The sequence below is a fragment of the Coregonus clupeaformis genome, chromosome 21 (genome assembly GCF_020615455.1).
Source record: "Coregonus clupeaformis isolate EN_2021a chromosome 21, ASM2061545v1, whole genome shotgun sequence".
NCBI classification, from domain to species: Eukaryota; Metazoa; Chordata; class Actinopteri; order Salmoniformes; family Salmonidae; genus Coregonus; species Coregonus clupeaformis.
The window spans coordinates 28,838,229-28,857,750 of record NC_059212.1 but is presented as its reverse complement, the minus strand read 5'-3'; the positions used below and the strand labels follow the sequence as shown (position 1 = coordinate 28,857,750).

Below are 19,522 nucleotides of genomic sequence, written 5' to 3'. Positions count from 1 at the left end.
AGGTTTATACTATGAGCAATCATCTCTGATAATAATCCCCCAATTAAAACATGAGGGGAATGAGATCACTGACGTTCCCAGTCTCTGTTCTACTATGCACTTAACGTCATCAGAACAATGTGGCTCCTTTCGCTACATAAGCTTAGAGAAAGATTCAGTTATACTATTAACATACGTTTCAATTTTACGCAATACAAGTCAGTCTGGCAGGCTGTTGTAGGGAGAGAGACAAAGGGGAAAGTTTCTCTGAGATGCTCTGGGGCTGTAGCCTTGAATAAATGCTGTCCCAAAACAGGGGTTAGGTATGCCCTCATACCCAGGCAGAGCACAGCCCGATTTAGACCCCCAACCTACGTCGACATCACAGCTGATAAGTGTGGTGAACGGGGACCAGAAATAGACCACCATGACACATGACGGCCCAAAAATCATCAGGCAAGGGCCTCAAACCCACAGCACGGCACAGGAAGTCTTGTGAACTCAACACACAAGGCTTGGGAAATTCTTGTCCTCCATGCTGCAGCAGAGTTCCTGCAAGGACAGCTATGCAAACATTCCACTCTAGAATCTAGCTAACAGGACACTTGGGATGTTTCCTGATTATTCCCTCGACTTCAGTGTCATTGCGGGGCCACTAATACACTAGTGGCGAAGACAGTTACGATTTCCCTACGATAAATGCGTATTCCTAGAAATTATTAATAATGACAAACATCAGACCTCAACGTTAAACATGTCATATTTCAAAAGGTTAGTTGTTAGAACATTTTTATACAAAAAGATTGCAGACATTTGAAAGCAGACCTAAATATCAATCAAATGTCAGTTGTAGAGTTAACTTCCTCTTTTCCATTTGGTGGAAATGGGAATATAAAAACTAAGCATGCAGTGTCCTACAAAAACATGTTCATGCTGAGCTACTGTGTAAAATAAGCTCTTTCAAAGATAAAATGGAAATCCATTTAAGAGATTCGGAAAGTATTCAGACCACTTGACTTTTTCCACATTTTGTTAAGTTACAGCCTTATTCTAAAATGGATTAAATAGTTTTTTTTTCTTCTCATCAATCTACACACAATACCCCATAATGACAAAGCAAAAACTGGTTTTTAGAAATGTTAGCAAAATTATAAACTGAAATATGATACTTACATAAGTATTCAGACACTTTACTCAGTACTTTGTTGAAGCACCTTTGGCAGTGATTGCAGCCTCTGGTCTCCTTGTGTATGACACTACTCGCTTGGCACACCTGTATTTGGGGAGTTTCTCCCATTCTTCTCTGCAGTTCCTCTCAAGCTCTTAGATCGGGTTCAAGTCCGGGCTCTGGCTGGGCCACTCAAGGACATTCAGAGACTTGTCCCGAAGCCACTCCTGCGTTGTCTTGGCTGTGTGCTTAAGGTCGTTGTCCTGTTGGAAGGTGAACCTTCACACCAGTCTGAGGTTCTGAGCGCTCTGGAGAAGGTTTTCATCATGGATCTCTCTGTACTTTGCTCCGTTCATCTTTCCCTCGATCCTGACTAGTCTCCCAGTCCCTGCCGCTGAAAAACATCCCCACAGCATGATGCTGACAGCACCATGCTTCACCCGTAGGGATGGTGCCTGGTTTCCTCCAGACGTGACGCTTGGCATTCAGGCCAAAGAGTTCAATCTTGGTTTCATCAGACCAGAGAATCTTGTTTCTCATGGTCTGAGAGTCCTTTAGGTGCCTTTTGGCATACTCCAAGCGGGCTGTCATGTACCTTTTACTGAGGAGTGGCTTCCATCTGGCCACGCTACCATAAAGGCCAGATTGGTGGAGTGCTGCAGCGATGGTTGTCCTTCTGGAAGGTTCTCCCATCTCCACAGAGGAATTCTGGAGCTCTGACAGAGTGACCATCAGGTTCTTGGTCACCTCCCTGACCAAGGCCCTTCTCCCCCAATTGCTCAATTTCAAGAACACAGTGGCCTCCATCATTTTTAAATGGAAGAAGTTTGGAACCACCAAGACTCTTCCTAGAGCTGGATGCCTGGCCAACTCTAGGAAGAGTCTTGGTGGTTCCAAACTTCTTCCATTTAAAAATGATGGAGGCCACTGTGTTCTTGGGGACCTTCAATGCTGCAGCAATTTTTTGGTACCCTTCCCCAGATCTGTGCCTCGACACAATCCTGTCTCAGAGCTCTACGGACAATTCCTTCGACCTCATGGCTTGGTTTTTGCTCTGACATGCACTGTCAACTGTGGGACCTTTTATAGACAGGTGTGTGCCTTTCCAAATCATGTCCAATCAATTGAATTTACCACATGTGGACTCCAATCAAGTTGTAGAAACATCTCAAGGATGATCAATGGAAACAGGATGCACCTGAGCTCAATTACGAGTCTCATAGCAAAGGGTCTGAATACTTATGTAAATAAGGTATTTCTGCTTTTTATTTTTCATAAATTTGCAAAAAATTCTATAAACCTGTTTTCACTGTCATTATGGGGTACTGTGTGTAGATTGATGAGGATATATATAATTTTTTTAATCCATTTTAGAATAAGGCTGTAACATAACAAAATGTGGAAAAAGTCAAGGGGTCTGAATACTTTCCGAATGCACCATAGATAATATTCCACATACTACTTTCCAGTGTAATAATGTGACAACAAACAATCTTATACTGGACAGGTCTCTTGTCTGCGTCCCAAATGGCACCCTATTCCCTATATAGTGCACTACTTTTGAACAGGGCCCATAGGGACGTAGCTTCTGTCCCATAGTCTAGTGTGATGATGATAAAGCCATCTGAGTGCTGGAAACAGCATAACACAGGTTTGTTTGTTTTTCCAGCTCATCATGTTTCTGGCGGGTTGGGGAGAGCTACAATAAGATATTAAGACGCATCCTAGGCCCTCCCATTCATGGATTTACAAGGCATTTCATTCTGAAATCACCTGTGAGCTGGTTTGAAAGAAGACTAGTTTGAACTGTAATTCAGGTTTGGCATGACACAAACAAGCAAATGAAACTAGTTGCAAATAAGGTCAGAAGACAAACTTTTCTTTATCAAAGGACAGATTATTGGGACGCAACCTGGGCTTGCGTTTAGTATCAGTTCATCCTTCCTTTAGGCCTCAGAGCTGTCAAGTATGCAAATTCAGACTTAATGCAAACTAAAGTTGACCATATATTCAAATCTGACAGGATACTGGTCCATGAACAGTGTGATAGGTAAATTTACCTGAAGTTTGAACAAGGCTATCCTATCAAGTACAGGCCTGTGGAATGCATACTGTATTGTAAGGTTGTAACGGACACATCACCATGTACCATGTAGCGTACTGTCATCGCTATTTTGTATAGAACCTTAGGGTGTAGGCCGACAAAACTGAAATGACCATTGCGCTGAAAGGTGAAACAGCCTATGCTAAAAGCTGAAATAACCAATATCAATGTATTTTTTCAGAAGAACTTAGCCCACGGGAGTTGGCCCGCAGATACATTTCCACCCACATGTTTCTATATATATATATATATATATATATATATATATATATATATATATATATATATATATATATATATATATATATATATATATATATATATATATATATATATATATATATACACACACACACACACACAGTGGCTTGCGAAAGTATTCACCCCCCTTGGCATTTTTCCTATTTTGTTGCCTTACAACCTGGAATTAAAATTGATTTTTTGGGGGGGTTTCTATCATTTCATTTACACAACATGCCTACCACTTTGAAGATGCAACATATTTTTTATTGTGAAACAAACAAGAAATAAGACAAAAAATCTGAAAACTTGAGCATGCATAACTATTCACCCCCCCCAAAGTCAATACTTTGTAGAGCCACCTTTTGCACCAATTACAGCTGCAAGTCTCTTGAGGTATGTCTCTAGAAGCTTGGCACATCTAGCCACTGGGATTTTTGCCCATTCTTCAAGGCAAAACTGCTCCAGCTCCTTCAAATTGGATGGGTTCCGCTGGTGTACAGCAATCTTTAAGTCATACCACAGATTCTCAATTGGATTGAGGTCTGGGCTTTGACTAGGCCATTCCAAGACATTTAAATGTTTCCCCTTAAACCACTCAAGTGTTGCTTTAGCAGTATGCTTAGGGTCATTGTCCTGCTGGAAGGTGAACCTCCGTCCCAGTCTCAAATCTCTGGAAGACTGAAACAGGTTTCCCTCAAGGATTTCCCTGTATTTAGCGCCATCCATCATTCCTTAGATTCTGACCAGTTTCCCAGTCCCTGCCGATGAAAAACATCCCCACAGCATGCTGCTGCCACCACCATGCTTCACTGTGGGGATGGTGTTCTCGGGGTGATGAGAGGTGTTGGGTTTGCGCCAGACATAGCGTTTTCCTTGATGGCCAAAAAGCTAAATTTTTGTCTCATCTGACCAGCGTACCTTCTTCCATATGTTTGGGGAGTCTCCCACATGCCTTTTGGCAATGGCTTTTTTCTGCCCAGCTCTGTGGAGTGTACGGCTTAAAGTGGTCCTATGGACAGATACTCCAATCTCCGCTGTGGAGCTTTACAGCTCCTTCAGGGTTATCTTTGGTCTCTTTGTTGCCTCTCTGATTAATGCCCTCCTTGCCTGGTCCGTGAGTTTTGGTGGGCGCTCTCTTGGCGGGTTTGTTGTGGTGCCATATTCTTTCAATTTTTTAAATAATGGATTTAAATGGTGCTCCATGGGATGTTCAAAGTTTTGTATATTTTTTTATAACCCAACCCTGATCTGTACTTCTCCACAACTTTGTCCCTGACCTGTTTGGAGAGCTCCTTGGTCTTCATGGTGCCGTTTGCTTGGTGGTGCCCCTTGTTTAGTGGTGTTGCAGACTCTGGGGCCTTTCAGAACAGGTGTATATATACTGAGATCATGTGACACTTAGATTGCAAACAGGTGGACTTTATTTAACTAATTATGTGACTTCTGAAGGTAATTGGTTGCACCAGATCTTAATTAGGGGCTTCATAGCAAAGGGGGTGAATACATATGTACGCACCAAGTTATTTTTATTCATTTCACTTCACCAATTTGGACTATTTTGTGTATGTCCATTACATGAAATCCAAAGGAAAATCCATTTAAATGACAGGTTGTAATGCAACAAAATAGGAAAAACACCACGGGGGATGAATACTCTTGCAAGGCACTGTGTGTGTGTGTGTGTGTGTGTGTGTGTGTGTGTGTGTGTGGTATATATATATATATATATATATATATATATATATATATATATATATATATATATATATATATATATATATATAACACACACACAGTGGGGAGAACAAGTATTTGATACACTGCCGATTTTGCAGGTTTTCCTATTTACAAAGCATGTAGAGGTCTGTAATTTTTATCATAGGTACACTTCAACTGTGAGAGACGGAATCTAAAACAAAAATCCAGAAAATCACATTGTATGATTTTAAAGTAATTAATTTGCATTTTATTGCATGACATAAGTATTTGATCACCTACCAACCAGTAAGAATTCCGGCTCTCACAGACCTGTTAGTTTTTCTTTAAGAAGCCCTCCTGTTCTCCACTCATTACCTGTATTAACTGCACCTGTTTTAACTTGTTACCTGTATAAAAGACACCTGTCCACACACTCAATCAAACAGACTCCAACCTCTCCACAATGGCCAAGACCAGAGAGCAGTGTAAGGACATCAGGGATAAAATTGTAGACATGCACAAGGCTGGGATGGGCTACAGGACAATAGGCACACAGCTTGGTGAGAAGGCAACAACTGTTGGCGCAATTATTAGAAAATGGAAGAAGTTCAAGATGACGGTCAATCACCCTCGGTCTGGGGCTCCATGCAAGATCTCATCTCGTGGGGCATCAATGATCATGAGGAAGGTGAGGGATCAGCCCAGAACTACATGGCAGGACCTGGTCAATGACCTGAAGAGAGCTGGGACCACAGTCTCAAATAAAACCATTAGTAACACACTACGCCGTCATGGATTAAAATCCTGCAGCGCACGCAAGGTCTCCCTGCTCAAGCCAGCGCATGTCCAGGCCCGTCTGAAGTTTGCCAATAACCATCTGGATGATCCAGAGGAGGAATGGGAGAAGGTAATGTGGTCTGATGAGACAAAAATAGAGCTGTTTGGTCTAAACTCCACTCGCCGTGTTTGGAGGAAGAAGAAGGAGGTGGAAACATCATTCTTTGGGGATGCTTTTCTGCAAAGGGGACAGGACGACTGCACCGTATTGAGGGGAGGATGGATGGGGCCATGTATTGCGAGATCTTGGCCAACAACCTCCTTCCCTCAGTAAGAGCATTGAAGATGGGTCATGGCTGGGTCTTCCAGCATGACAACGACCCGAAACACACAGCCAGGGCAAGTAAGGAGTGGCTCCGTAAGAAGCATCTCAAGGTCCTGGAGTGGCCTAGCCAGTCTCCAGACCTGATACCAATAGAAAATCTTTGGAGGGAGCTGAAAGTCCGTATTGCCCAGCGACAGCCCCGAAACCTGAAGGATCTGGAGAAGGTCTGTATGGAGGAGTGGGCCAAAATCCCTGCTGCAGTGTGTGCAAACCTGGTCACGACCTACAGGAAACGTATGATCTCTGTAATTGCAAACAAAGGTTTCTGTACCAAATATTAAGTTCTGCTTTTCTGATGTATCAAATACTTATGTCATGCAATAAAATGCAAATTAATTACTTAAAAATCATACAATGTGATTTTCTGGATTTTTGTTTTAGATTCCGTCTCTCACAGTTGAAGTGTACCTATGCTAAAAATTACAGACCTCTACATGCTTTGTAAGTAAGAAAACCTGCAAAATCGGCAGTGTATCAAATACTTGTTCTCCCCACTGTGTGTACATACACACACACACACACACACACACACACACACACACACACACACACACACGACCAGTCAAAAGTTTGGACACACCTACTCATTCAAGAGTTTTTCTTTATTTTTCTAACCCATCAAAGTTGCCCATCCCTGACTTAGCTAGAGACAATACCACTTGGCTAGAGACAGTACCTGCAGTCCAAAACTATCTTGTTGCTGCAGAGGACAGATAATGCAATGCACATGTTCAGATGACTGTTTGTCAGTCAGATCAGATGCCTTTGATGTGGTTCAACTATGGACACACATTCACACAGTCACAGGGGCTTTGGCTGTCATGTTTAAACAGGCTCCCTGGTCCTACCCACATCACTCTTACAGCATCTTGACACCTCTTTACGTCACTGGCCCATCCCTGCCCATTCAACAGCAGTCCCCTTATCTCCATCTGCATCATCATTTATTATTCAAAAGGTCTAAACATCTGAGCAAAGTTTAGTATACACACACCTTAGTCACAGACAGCCAGGTCTATTAACTATGAGCTAGTCTGATGAGTAGCCTGGCTGGCTGGCTACATGACTAAACAGCTAAAACAGATTATTCACTTCCACAGCCGTTGACACATTCTGGCGTGCTTCTGAAAAAATGCATTGCAGCTGCGTCACTGAGCGACTCAGAAATACCTGGACTGTAATTTTCATTGTGCTGTAGCTGTACAGTAAGTCCATTGCAACAAATGACTGTGTTTGAGGTGCCTTGACATTTCAATTCTGAATTGTATCCATCAATCAAGCAGTCAGACCAATCAGGCTTATTAATCTGGGCTATTACTCTAGGGCAAGTCAACCCTGCATTGCTCAGGTTTATCCCATATCAATTCTAATGGGCTGGCTGACTACAGAGATGTAACTAATAAAGCTGAAAAGAGGAGGAAAGTACAGGACAGATGAACGCTCCCTTAGCCTTTGAGTGTCCTGTCCCCAAAACACAAGCGGTCTCTAAACTGTAAAAGAAACAAGAGCTAAAACTGTTCTAAGGTGCTTCACAAATTCAAAGTATCCCCATGAATTGTGGCACTTCAGTGTGGAAAGTAGCGTGAGCATCTCCACATTCCTTCCAGTGCGTTGCCTGTAGTAAATCCCACTTCAGAGGGTGTGTGTGTCTGCTCTGGATGGGCCCTTCTCTTAATGGGACAGACCACGTGGTCTGGCTCAGGGAGGGCCATAAAAGACAATCAGCGATATAGGGGAAAGGCAAACAGTCTGGACTGGAGCATTGTGAGGGGTTCATAAACTAATCACAGACCCTTACTGGCCTCTCACAGAACACAGAGTGATGCAGGGCTGTGAAGCCTGCAGGGGAGTGTGAGGTAAGGACCATCATGTCATATCGGCCTCATGAATAGTTCCATTTGCAATCTTATTATGTAAACATATAACAATTTAACCTCACTTTGAGTCACTAGAATAAAGTATGTATATGAAGATAATATCTCAATAATAACAGAAAACAACTATATTCAATGATGATGTCTTCAACTAAAAGAAAGAAACCCCTCAGAAACTCTTAAAGGGATACTTCGGTATTTTGGCAATGAACTTGTGGATACCATTTTTATGTGTCTGCGTCCAGTATGAAGAAAGAGAGGTAGTTTCGCGAGCCAATGCTAACTAGCGGTAGCGCAATGACTGGAAATCTATGGGTATCTACTAGCATGTTAGCAGATACCCATAGACTTCCAGTCATTGTCCTAACGCTAGGAACGATAAACAAATCAAGTATAGTCTACGGTTCTATATCAATAAAAGTAGTAAAACAACAGCTTGTTAATGATTTATCAACTACATATTACCTAATAATTAAGTGTATTAACTACTTAGTGGGGGAAAAAAGTATTTAGTCAGCCACCAATTGTGCAAGTTCTCCCACTTAAAAAGATGAGAGGCCTGTAATTTTCATCATAGGTACACGTCAACTATGACAGACAAATTGAGAAATTTTTTTCCAGAAAATCACATTGTAGGATTTTTAATGAATTTATTTGCAAATTATGGTGGAAAATAAGTATTTGGTCACCTACAAACAAGCAAGATTTCTGGCTCTCACAGACCTGTAACTTCTTATTTAAGAGGCTCCTCTGTCCTCCACCCGTTACCTGTATTAATGGCACCTGTTTGAACTTGTTATCAGTATAAAAGACACCTGTCCACAACCTCAAACAGTCACACTCCAAACTCCACTATGGCCAAGACCAAAGAGCTGTCAAAGGACACCAGAAACAAAATTGTAGACCTGCACCAGGCTGGGAAGACTGAATCTGCAATAGGTAAGCAGCTTGGTTTGAAGAAATCAACTGTGGGAGCAATTATTAGGAAATGGAAGACATACAAGACCACTGATAATCTCCCTCGATCTGGGGCTCCACGCAAGATCTCACCCCGTGGGGTCAAAATGATCACAAGCAAAAATCCCAGAACCACACGGGGGGACCTAGTGAATGACCTGCAGAGAGCTGGGACCAAAGTAACAAAGCCTACCATCAGTAACACACTACGCCGCCAGGGACTCAAATCCTCCAGTGCCAGACGTGTCCCCCTGCTTTAGCCAGTACATGTCCAGGCCCGTCTGAAGTTTGCTAGTGCATTTGGATGATCCAGAAGAGGATTAGGAGAATGTCATATGGTCAGATGAAACCAAAATAGAACTTTTTGGTAAAAACTCAACTTGTCGTGTTTGGAGGACAAAGAATGCTGAGTTGCATCCAAAGAACACCATACCTACTGTGAAGCATGGGGGTGGAAACATCATGCTTTGGGGCTGTTTTTCTGCAAAGGGACCAGGACGACTGATCCGTGTAAAGGAAAGAATGAATGGGGCCATGTATCGTGAGATTTTGAGTGAAAACCTCCTTCCATCAGCAAGGGCATTGAAGATGAAACGTGGCTGGGTCTTTCAGCATGACAATGATCCCAAACACACCGCCCGGGCAATGAAGGAGTGGCTTCGAAGAAGCATTTCAAGGTCCTGGAGTGGCCTAGCCAGTCTCCAGATCTCAACCCCATAGAAAATCTTTGGAGGGAGTTGAAAGTCCGTGTTGCCCAGCGACAGCCCCAAAACATCACTGCTCTAGAGGAGATCTGCATGGAGGAATGGGCCAAAATACCAGCAACAGTGTGTGAAAACCTTGTGAAGACTTACAGAAAACGTTTTACCTGTGTCATTGCCAACAAAGGGTATATAACAAAGTATTGAGAAACTTTTGTTATTGACCAAATACTTATTTTCCACCATAATTAGCAAATAAATTCATAAAAAATCCTACAATGTGATTTTCTGGATATTTTTTTCTCATTTTGTCTGTCATAGTTGACGTGTACCTATGATGAAAATTACAGGCCTCTCTCATCTTTTTAAGTGGGAGAACTTGCACAATTGGTGGCTGACTAAATACTTTTTTCCCCCCACTGTATAAACCCTTTCTATCAAATTAACTTTTATCAGTCACATGCAGCCCAAAAAAATCTCTCTACAACCCCCTTAAAGGGTACCTTAAAGTGGAACTGACAGCATTTTAGCAACATGAAATCTTATTCAAATCTGTTCATAATTTTTTATTTATTTAACCAGGTAAGCCAGTTGAGAACAAGTTGTCATTTACAACTGTGACCTGGCCAAGATAAAGCAAAGCAGTGCGATAAAAACAACAACACAGAGTTAGATTTACACCCCCAGGAAGAATATTAAACTTTTAAATATTAAATTTTCTGACAAGCGAGCACTTAGATATGGTAATTGTAACGTTTTCATAAATTCGTAGAATGTTTGGGAATTACATATACTTAGTCACGTTGTATAATGATTAGAAGACAGGCACAGGAATACGTATTAGGGTTTTTTATTACTCCACCCAACACAAACACGATATATATATATATATATATATATATATATATATATATATATATATATATATATATATATATATATATATATATATATATATATATATATATATATATATATATATAAATAAAACACAGGGTTGTAAACCAAACAAAAGAGCGAGGTGTAAACCTCTAAACAATCCACAGGATGAGACCCGTAATAACAAGAGCACGATACACGGCACTCACGAGACCAACGGACATGGGACAATAATCGACAAGGACAATGGGGAACAGACTGGGGTTGGTGGTAATGAACCAGGTCAGTGACGCCAGTGACGCCTAGAAAGCCGGTGACGTAGACCTCCGGAACTGGTGAACGGTATGAGCAGCAGTACAGGGGGGATCCGTGACAGTACCCCCCGGCAGGACAACACCAGCCTCGGGGACGACCACAGGAACACAGTGCGGAACCAGCACCACTCCACTGGGCCGTACCCCTCCCAGTCAATGAGGTACTGGAGACGCCCCGTCCGACACCTCGAATCCAGGACTTCGTGGACCGAGGGGAGAAATGACCCCTTTCTCAACCATAGGAGCAGAGGCCCAGATTCCTCCTTCTCCTACACTCTGCCTCGGACAAACGTGCAGAGCCCACCTCCATCGGCTCTGGCCTTAGAGCAGATGTAGCCATGGGCTCCGGATTCCGCGCAGGTCTTTTTCGGTACTGCAGGAGGTTGTCCAACCGGATCGCCATGCTGATGAGCTGGTCAATTGACAGGTTGTCATCACGGCAGGCTAACTCCATCTGTACCTCCTCCTGCAGTCCGCTGTGGAAAACGGTGACCAAAGCCGACTCGTTCCATCCGGTGGAGGCCGCGATGGTCCGGAACTCCAGGGCAAACTCAGAGGCGGTCCTAGATCCCTGGCGTAGTCGGAGTAGACGTTCACCCCCCTCTCGGCCCTCCACAGGATGATCAAACACCGAGCGGAAGAGGAGGGTGAAGTGCTCATAGGACTCGACCTCGGGTCCGCCCGTCTCCCAGACCATGGCACCCCAGTCCAGGGCCCGTCCGGTCAGTGCCGAGATGGCTGTGGCAACCCTGTCTCTCCCGGAGACAGCCTCGGCGTAGCAAGCAAGGTACAGGTCGCATTGCAGAAGGAATCCCTTGCATCTCGCTGGCGCGCCATCAAAGCACTCCGGGAGGGAAAGGGGTATTCCGCGGACCAGCCCAGATGGGACGGAGGCAGGTAGTGATCAACAACTAATGCTAGCCAGAGCAAGATGTGCTAAAATCTAACAAAGGAACATTAGATAAACCCTCTCAAACTTTCAGCTAGATGGCTGGCAAAATTGCACTGATAAACAATGGGGAATTGTAGCCTACTCGTCCTTCTGCAGCTTGCCTGCCAATGCACGCTTGTCCCTACCAAGCACCCAAGCTAACTGGCTAAAGTTAGCTAGCTTGCTAGCTAGCTTCTTCCAGACACAAATGAGAGAACACCTCACTCTGACCATTTTACTCGCCCTAGCAGAGTTGACTAACTTTTTTTTGCCTACGTTTACTGACACTGTCATATTCAGCGGGTGTTGCACGTTCATAAATTCATCAGCTTTTCTGCGCTCCGGCACACTCAGATGAGAGTGCTCTGAAATCGGAGTAGCTAGATAGCCAGAGTGAATTTGCGAACGCAAGAGATATGCTAGCTAACTGGATAACAGTCTTTCAAGTTCTTGCTAGCTAACCAAATGACACCTGCATCTCTAGCATAGTGTATAGCCACCGAAAAACTATATGAGGGGAAAAGGTCAGTCACTCACCCACTCCTCCAATGACATGACATCCTCATAGCAGCTGGCTAGCTATCTAGCTAACATTAGGCTCAGTGTTTTTAGCTTGCTACATAAATAGATACTCTGGCCTATTAGCCACGTTATGACTGACTTGTGATCATTGCCCTTGCTAGTCTGATTGTATTGACATTCCCAGCTTTAGTTACATTCGTCCGTTTTTGTCCAAAATATTGAGTAATTGAAACTGAAACAGTGCATCCCGAATAGAGGTAACAAACAATGTACCAGGCCGGCTGTGATTTACAACCTGATGGTAATATTTTTGGGACTAGCAAGAAATGTATTGGTGAATTATATTAATCATGCATTGAACTGCATCCATCTATTCTGCCAACAATGCCTTAGTGTACGTCATGGAATGTTGAGTCAAATATAACCTATTTTTAAAACCTCTTATAAAGTTGGTTTTGTAGCATCAACTGGGAATTTGATATAATTTACTGATATTATCATTGACTGTTTGTTTCACATCTGCAAAGTACACTGCTAAAAAAAATAAAGGGAACACTTAAACAACACAATGTAACTCCAAGTCAATCACACTTCTGTGAAATCAAACTGTCCACTTAGGAAGCAACACTGATTGACAATAAATTTCACATGCTGTTGTGCAAATGGAATAGACAACAGGTGGAAATTATAGGCAATTAGCAAGACACCCCCAATAAAGGACTGGTTTTGCAAGTGGTGACCACAGACCACTTCTCAGTTCCTATGCTTCCTGGCTGATGTTTTGGTCACTTTTGAATGCTGGCGGTGCTTTCACTCTAGTGGTAGCATGAGACGTAGTCTAAAACCCACACAAGTGGCTCAGGTAGTGCAGCTCATCCAGGATGGCACATCAATGCGAGCTGTGGCAAGAAGGTTTGCTGTGTCTGTCAGCGTAGTGTCCAGAGCATGGAGGCGCTACCAGGAGACAGGCCAGTACATCAGGAGACGTGGAGGAGGCCGTAGGAGGGCAACAACCCAGCAGCAGGACTGCTACCTCCGCCTTTGTGCAAGGAGGAGCACTGCCAGAGCCCTGCAAAATGACCTCCAGCAGGCCAATAATGTGCATGTGTCTGCTCAAACGGTCAGAAACAGACTCCATGAGGGTGGTATGAGGGCCCGACGTCCACAGGTGGGGGTTGTGCTTACAGCCCAACACCGTGCAGGACGTTTGGCATTTGCCAGAGAACACCAAGATTGGCAAATTCGCCACTGGCGCCCTGTGCTCTTCACAGGTGAAAGCAGGTTCACATTGAGCACGTGACAGACGTGACAGAGTCTGGAGACGCCGTGGAGAACGTTCTGCTGCTTGCAACATCCTCCAGCATGACCGGTTTGGCGGTGGATCAGTCATGGTGTGGGGTGGCATTTCTTTGGGGGGCCGCACAGCCCTCCATGTGCTCGCCAGAGGTAGCCTGACTGCCATTAGGTACCGAGATGAGATCCTCAGACCCCTTGTGAGACTATATGCTGGTGCGGTTGGCCCTGGGTTCCTCCTAATGCAAGACAATGCTAGACCTCATGTGGCTGGAGTGTGTCAGCAGTTCCTGCAAGAGGAAGGCATTGATGCTATGGACTGGCCCGCCCGTTCCCCAGACCTGAATCCAATTGAGCACATCTGGGACATCATGTCTCGCTCCATCCACCAACGCCACGTTGCACCACAGACTGTCCAGGAGTTGGCGGATGCTTTAGTCCAGGTCTGGGAGGAGATCCCTCAGGAGACCATCCGCCACCTCATCAGGAGCATGCCCAGGCATTGTAGGGAGGTCATACAGGCACGTGGAGGCCACACACACTACTGAGCCTCATTTTGACTTGTTTTAAGGACATTACATCAAAGTTGGATCAGCCTGTAGTGTGGTTTTCCACTTTAATTTTGAGGGTGACTCCAAATCCAGACCTCCATGGGTTGATACATTTGATTTCCATTGATAATTTATGTGTGATTTTGTTGTCAGCACATTCAACTATGTAAAAAAAAGTATTTAATAAGATTGAGCAGTGTAGTTAAAAGGCTGTCAGTTCCACTTTATGTGTTATCCAATGTCCTTTATTATGGCTACTTAGATTGAGCAACTTTTATTAAAATAACAGCTTTGTGTATACTTTAGGGTTATATTGTGGTTATTATGCGTTTTTCTGTTTTCTGTAGGTTTGTTTGTTAAAATATCAACAGGCTTCTACTACAGTATATCTGCCATACAGATGCAGACAGAGGTCATATGGAGCATAGAAACCTCCAGCGTACACCAGGCCATCCCAGGCCTACCCTTCTGCATGGATGGTTCAACACCAAGGAAAACATTACAGTTACAGATGATGGACTAGTTCAAAAGTTTACTGTGCCATCTTCACAAGTTATCCAGAGCTGTTTGAGCTATACGGAAACACTTGTCACGTTTCAAAAACTGTCTTGAACACATGGCATGAAAAACAAGGCCTCTACTGTGCAATGTTGTCAACAACCCAGACCAGCGAGTCCATGTAATATTGTGCTTCACTTAGAGACAGATGAGCTGTTTTGGTTCACTTCAATAAGCTTTTATGGCTCAAAACCTCTATGCATTTCAGATTAGGGGGGCTTAAAACATTAGTACAATAATATCACTAACGTTTTCATTGGTCACATTATTAGGGATGAGGGTTTTGTCACACAGGTCAAGTCAGGCATCTCACTGATCTAAGAGAATATGATAAAGATTTATAAAGAATGATAGATCAGTCCATTGAGAGCATTCCTGTGGAGGGGTCAACTAGATCAATATGAGGCTTGTTGTGATAACAATTAATTTGGTGGGCCACTAAAAATGTAAACAGATGAAGGAATATGGCTACTTAGTTTCCATCAAAATATATAAATATACAAATATTTCCTGCCATCAAGCACAACCTTGATTTGATAGCTGAAAATTAAAGCATCAAATTGTTTTTGTTTATACCCCAGATTGCTCTTTCCCTTGCTCTTACCTTGGCCAGCTGTCTTGGGGCAGGTCCTCCAAAAAAATACGAATTGGAGCTGAAGCTAATGGCTCCCCTGCGGCTAAGAACATGTTTAGGAACCGGCCTGTCTAGAGGCAAAACCGGTAACTGATAACATACTTCCATTGAACAGTCAAAGCTCGGTCCAGCTCAAATTGCAATAAAAATGCAACATAAAATTCATATAAAAATGTGCATTTAAGCTGCTGGCACAACTGCAAATGTGGCAATTCCAATAACAGTTCCACTTCCTTTTATTTGAGTCGAATAGATTTATTGAGTGTAGAATAAATGGGTTGTTCTCTTTTTTTGATGCATCAAACTTGCACGTAACGTTATCGATAGAAATCCCACTGCTCTAATATTTTGTTCCAATATCCATATTTTATCCATTTGGATTTTTCACCATTATTCCCCTACTGAACTCAAATCCGGCCCTGAAAACGGAAAGGCCTCTTTCTTTTTGCTATCTCTGTAATATATTGCTTCCTCATATTGAAAAAAAAACATATCCTTCTTTAATGGGGACTGTGCACGCCAAAGCAATCAAAACCAGACGATGAAAACGATTCGGAGACGGAAAAAAGATATATTCCGAAAATAAAAGCTGTCATCTACCCTGTTATATAAAACGTACATTTACAACTAAATGTGTATTTATTCTGTCCCTGCTTGAAGTGGTGGTGGTAGAGAAAGTAATCAGCATGCATTCAGTCCATTTCCCCCACGTTGCTGCCATAGATTAAGGTAGCGCACAGACTGTCCATGTAGCATCACGGGGTTAATATGGGTTCTTCATGACCGTACACTTCGAAACAAATAAGTAACCATCGGTCCAATAATTAACAGTAAAGACGCAAACGACAACAAAGGCTACAACGCCACCGGAGTCCGTGTATTTCCTTTCGCTGACTGTACCCTCTTCCCAAACATAAATTCCCACCAGAGGTGGAGCTGTCGACTATCTGATGCGCCCTGTCTGAAGCGTCCAATTGTATTTACCTATGGGATATTACCCTCTTTGTGATTGGATGAAGAGGAACAGCTCGTATAATACATATAAGTCTATTGGCAGCATGGAAAGCGCAGCGCACTCTCGTCCCCCTTTGTCACTGTAGTACAGTGGTTCCCAACCAGGGGTACTAGGACCCCTGGTGGTACTTGGCCTATCCACAGGGGGTACTTGAGAAGACTCATGTGACCATAGGCGTACTGGTAAAATGCACATGAGGGGGTACTTCAGGGGTACTCTGGGCAGAGCAAAATTCAGTTGGTGGTACAGTAAGCGAAAAAGGTTGGGAACCACTGCTGTAGTATACCCCTGGGCAAAGAAGTCAGTTCAAAGTTGACTGATATTTGAGTGAGTTGTCAACACAAGTAAATATAGGGTATTTCAACTAAACCTTTATTGAACCTTGTATGTTTTGGGTTAAAACTGGATGAAATAAATAAAATGGTGTTATGTTGACGTTTTGAAGATTCAATCTAAAAGCATGATGATGCAAATGAGTGATTTGGTGAAATTGTGTAGAAAGAATGTTGACTCAACCATTTTGCCCTATTTCCCGAGGTCGTATTTGATTGGGTAGGTCTTGCTTGTTTACATACTAGCCTAGGGTTAGATAGGGTTTAGATTACCCTATCACAGATAATCCTATCACCAGATGACCCTGTCACAGATATAATGTATTTATAGGCTACATAGGTTTTCTTATATTAAAATACCAATTGTACAGTGTAAACTACAGGTAACATGATTAGTGTATAATTGCAGAGATAACTTCTGCATCAATGGAGAACAGAATGTAAATGTGTCTTACTTTGTCATGATATTAATAGGCCTACTTTGGAACAAATGTAAATCAGATATATGCTAGTCTGGACACATTTAGATGTGTATCTTTATTGCATTGTTGTTCTACATTGTTCAGATTCTAAAGGAAGTCATCAAGGTGGACGGCCTAGATGGAGTAGGGGTGAGGAGTATAGGCAAACCTTCTTAAAGGAGCAATCCGCAGATGAAACAATAACAAAGCCGTCAACCCACCTCTGTTTTGGTAAAAAAAGGGATGAGCATGGAGAAATGTAACCACTCTTAAATTCATAGACAGAGCTATTGATGCATGGACTGACCATCCAATATATCAAAATTATAGTTTTAAACTTGTTGAGGCTATACAGGGTTTGTTTACATTTCAAATGTTTACAAACATTGGAGTATAACAAGCTCATATTTTGGGTTCTGATGGGGTACAACAGTTGAACTAAGCTCATGAGGCATTTATAAGTTATATTCTTCAAGAATCAATGGGTATATATCATTAATTCATAAGTCCAGACATGGATGTGGCAACTGCAGATTGGCCCTTTAAACAAATATGTCATTTGCAGAGAGTATTTTCACTAAATTCCTTAACAAGAAACAGGCCTCACAGAACAATAAATACGTTGGCCCCTTCCCAAATGACACCCTATCCCCTAGTGCACTACTTCTGACCCCTGGACTTTGACTTCGAGAGAGAGAAAAAGCCTCATCCAACCATGAGGTCATGATAGGATAAGGGATGTATTATTTGGTACAGTAATGTGTGTGTGTGTGTGTGTGTGTGTGTGTGTGTGTGTGTGTGTGTGTGTGTGTGTGTGTGTGTGTGTGTGTGTGTGTGTGTGTGTGTGTGTGTGTGTGTGTGTGTGTGTGTGTGTGTGTGTGTGTGTGTGTGTGTGTGTGCGTGAGAGAGTGCTCCAGTCCAAAAGTAGGTCATGCATGGGAGCTCCAGGCCAGCAAAGGCAAACTATGGGGCAAGGATTTACATCTGCAGCTAAACACTGTTACAGTACTGATGCTGCAACATGAACTCACTGCATACAGTACAGTCCTTGTGGCAGCCAGCTTGTATCAAGATAGATAGAGGAATCAAAGAGAAAAATAACACCAATCTTGTAGAAATAATAGAGGTACTCCATTTCACAAGCAAAATGTTGTTTCACATTTTTTAAAGGATTCTTTAAATGGATGTAAGATGTGTTTACACTATGTGATGTCACGAGAGGCTGTGTCCTGGAGGGACGTTACATCCCCCTGAGGTGGCTGCAAACCCAGACAGCTATGGCTCCATCTGCTGGTATGGTCGGGAACTCCACCCCTCTATGGCCAATCTTCCCACGCAGCTGAAACAAATGAGGAGCTGATGAGCTGAAGGTTTGGGAAGGGAAGAGACACAGTCTCCAACCTGGGCTCTCTGGAGGACAAGAGTGCTGCACGTCCACTTCCAGGAGGAATATAAGGATTTGGAGATACTTACCTTTGGGGAAATACTCACCTTTGGATATATGCACCGGTGGAAATACGTGTGGGACATTTGGAAGGACGTTTTGCTGGGTTGGCCACTAGCTGCAACGTGGACTACAGTAAGGCTGGGGAAAAGTTATCTGAGCGAGTGAGAGTTATGACTTTGGATGTGGAAGAGACATCCCTGAACTGTTAACCCTTAAAGAGCCACAAGAGAACAGAATTTTGTTATATTTTCGTTAATTTCCCAAGACCTATAATAAAATCCTTGTTTTGTTTGAACCTTGTCTCCTTGCACTACTTGAGCAATCCCGCTGAAAGCTGTGTAGCCTCTCGTGACGTCACAGATGGTGGAGAATACGGGCACGCTCAAGCGTTAATAGTGCATGTCAGAGGAGGATACCGAAGGTTTGATCACCCAGTTTTCCAAGTTGGCCGTAGGCTCCCGCCGACTGAAATGGAGGACATATTGAAAGCCCTTGTTGCTGGCCAGCAAGCCCAGATGCAAGCAAACGTGGCTCTCTTGGAGGAGCAAAAGAAAGCCAACCTTCTGAAGGCAGAGGAATTGCAGTTGCAGAGACAGAGGGTGGTCCAAAATACCCGCCCAATAAAGGCAAGTGACTTTATATCTAAGATGGGAGCTACCGATGACATTGAGGCATACCTGCATGCATTTGAGGCCACGG

General features: G+C 43.1%; 1 protein-coding gene across 4 annotated transcripts in view; it reads right to left on the bottom strand.

Moving 5' to 3' along the window:
• Nucleotides 1–16,496, bottom strand: part of LOC121535191 (high affinity cAMP-specific 3',5'-cyclic phosphodiesterase 7A-like) — a 53,711-nt gene extending 37,215 nt beyond the window's left edge. For all 4 annotated transcript variants that reach the window (XM_041842000.2, XM_041842001.2, XM_041842002.2 and 1 more), the window contains exon 1: nucleotides 15,539–16,496. In XM_041842000.2, coding sequence (XP_041697934.1) covers nucleotides 15,539–15,676 — 138 coding nt within the window. In that variant the 5' untranslated portion in view covers nucleotides 15,677–16,496. The remainder of the gene's footprint in view (nucleotides 1–15,538) is intronic.
• Nucleotides 16,497–19,522: the final 3,026 nt, after the last annotated feature.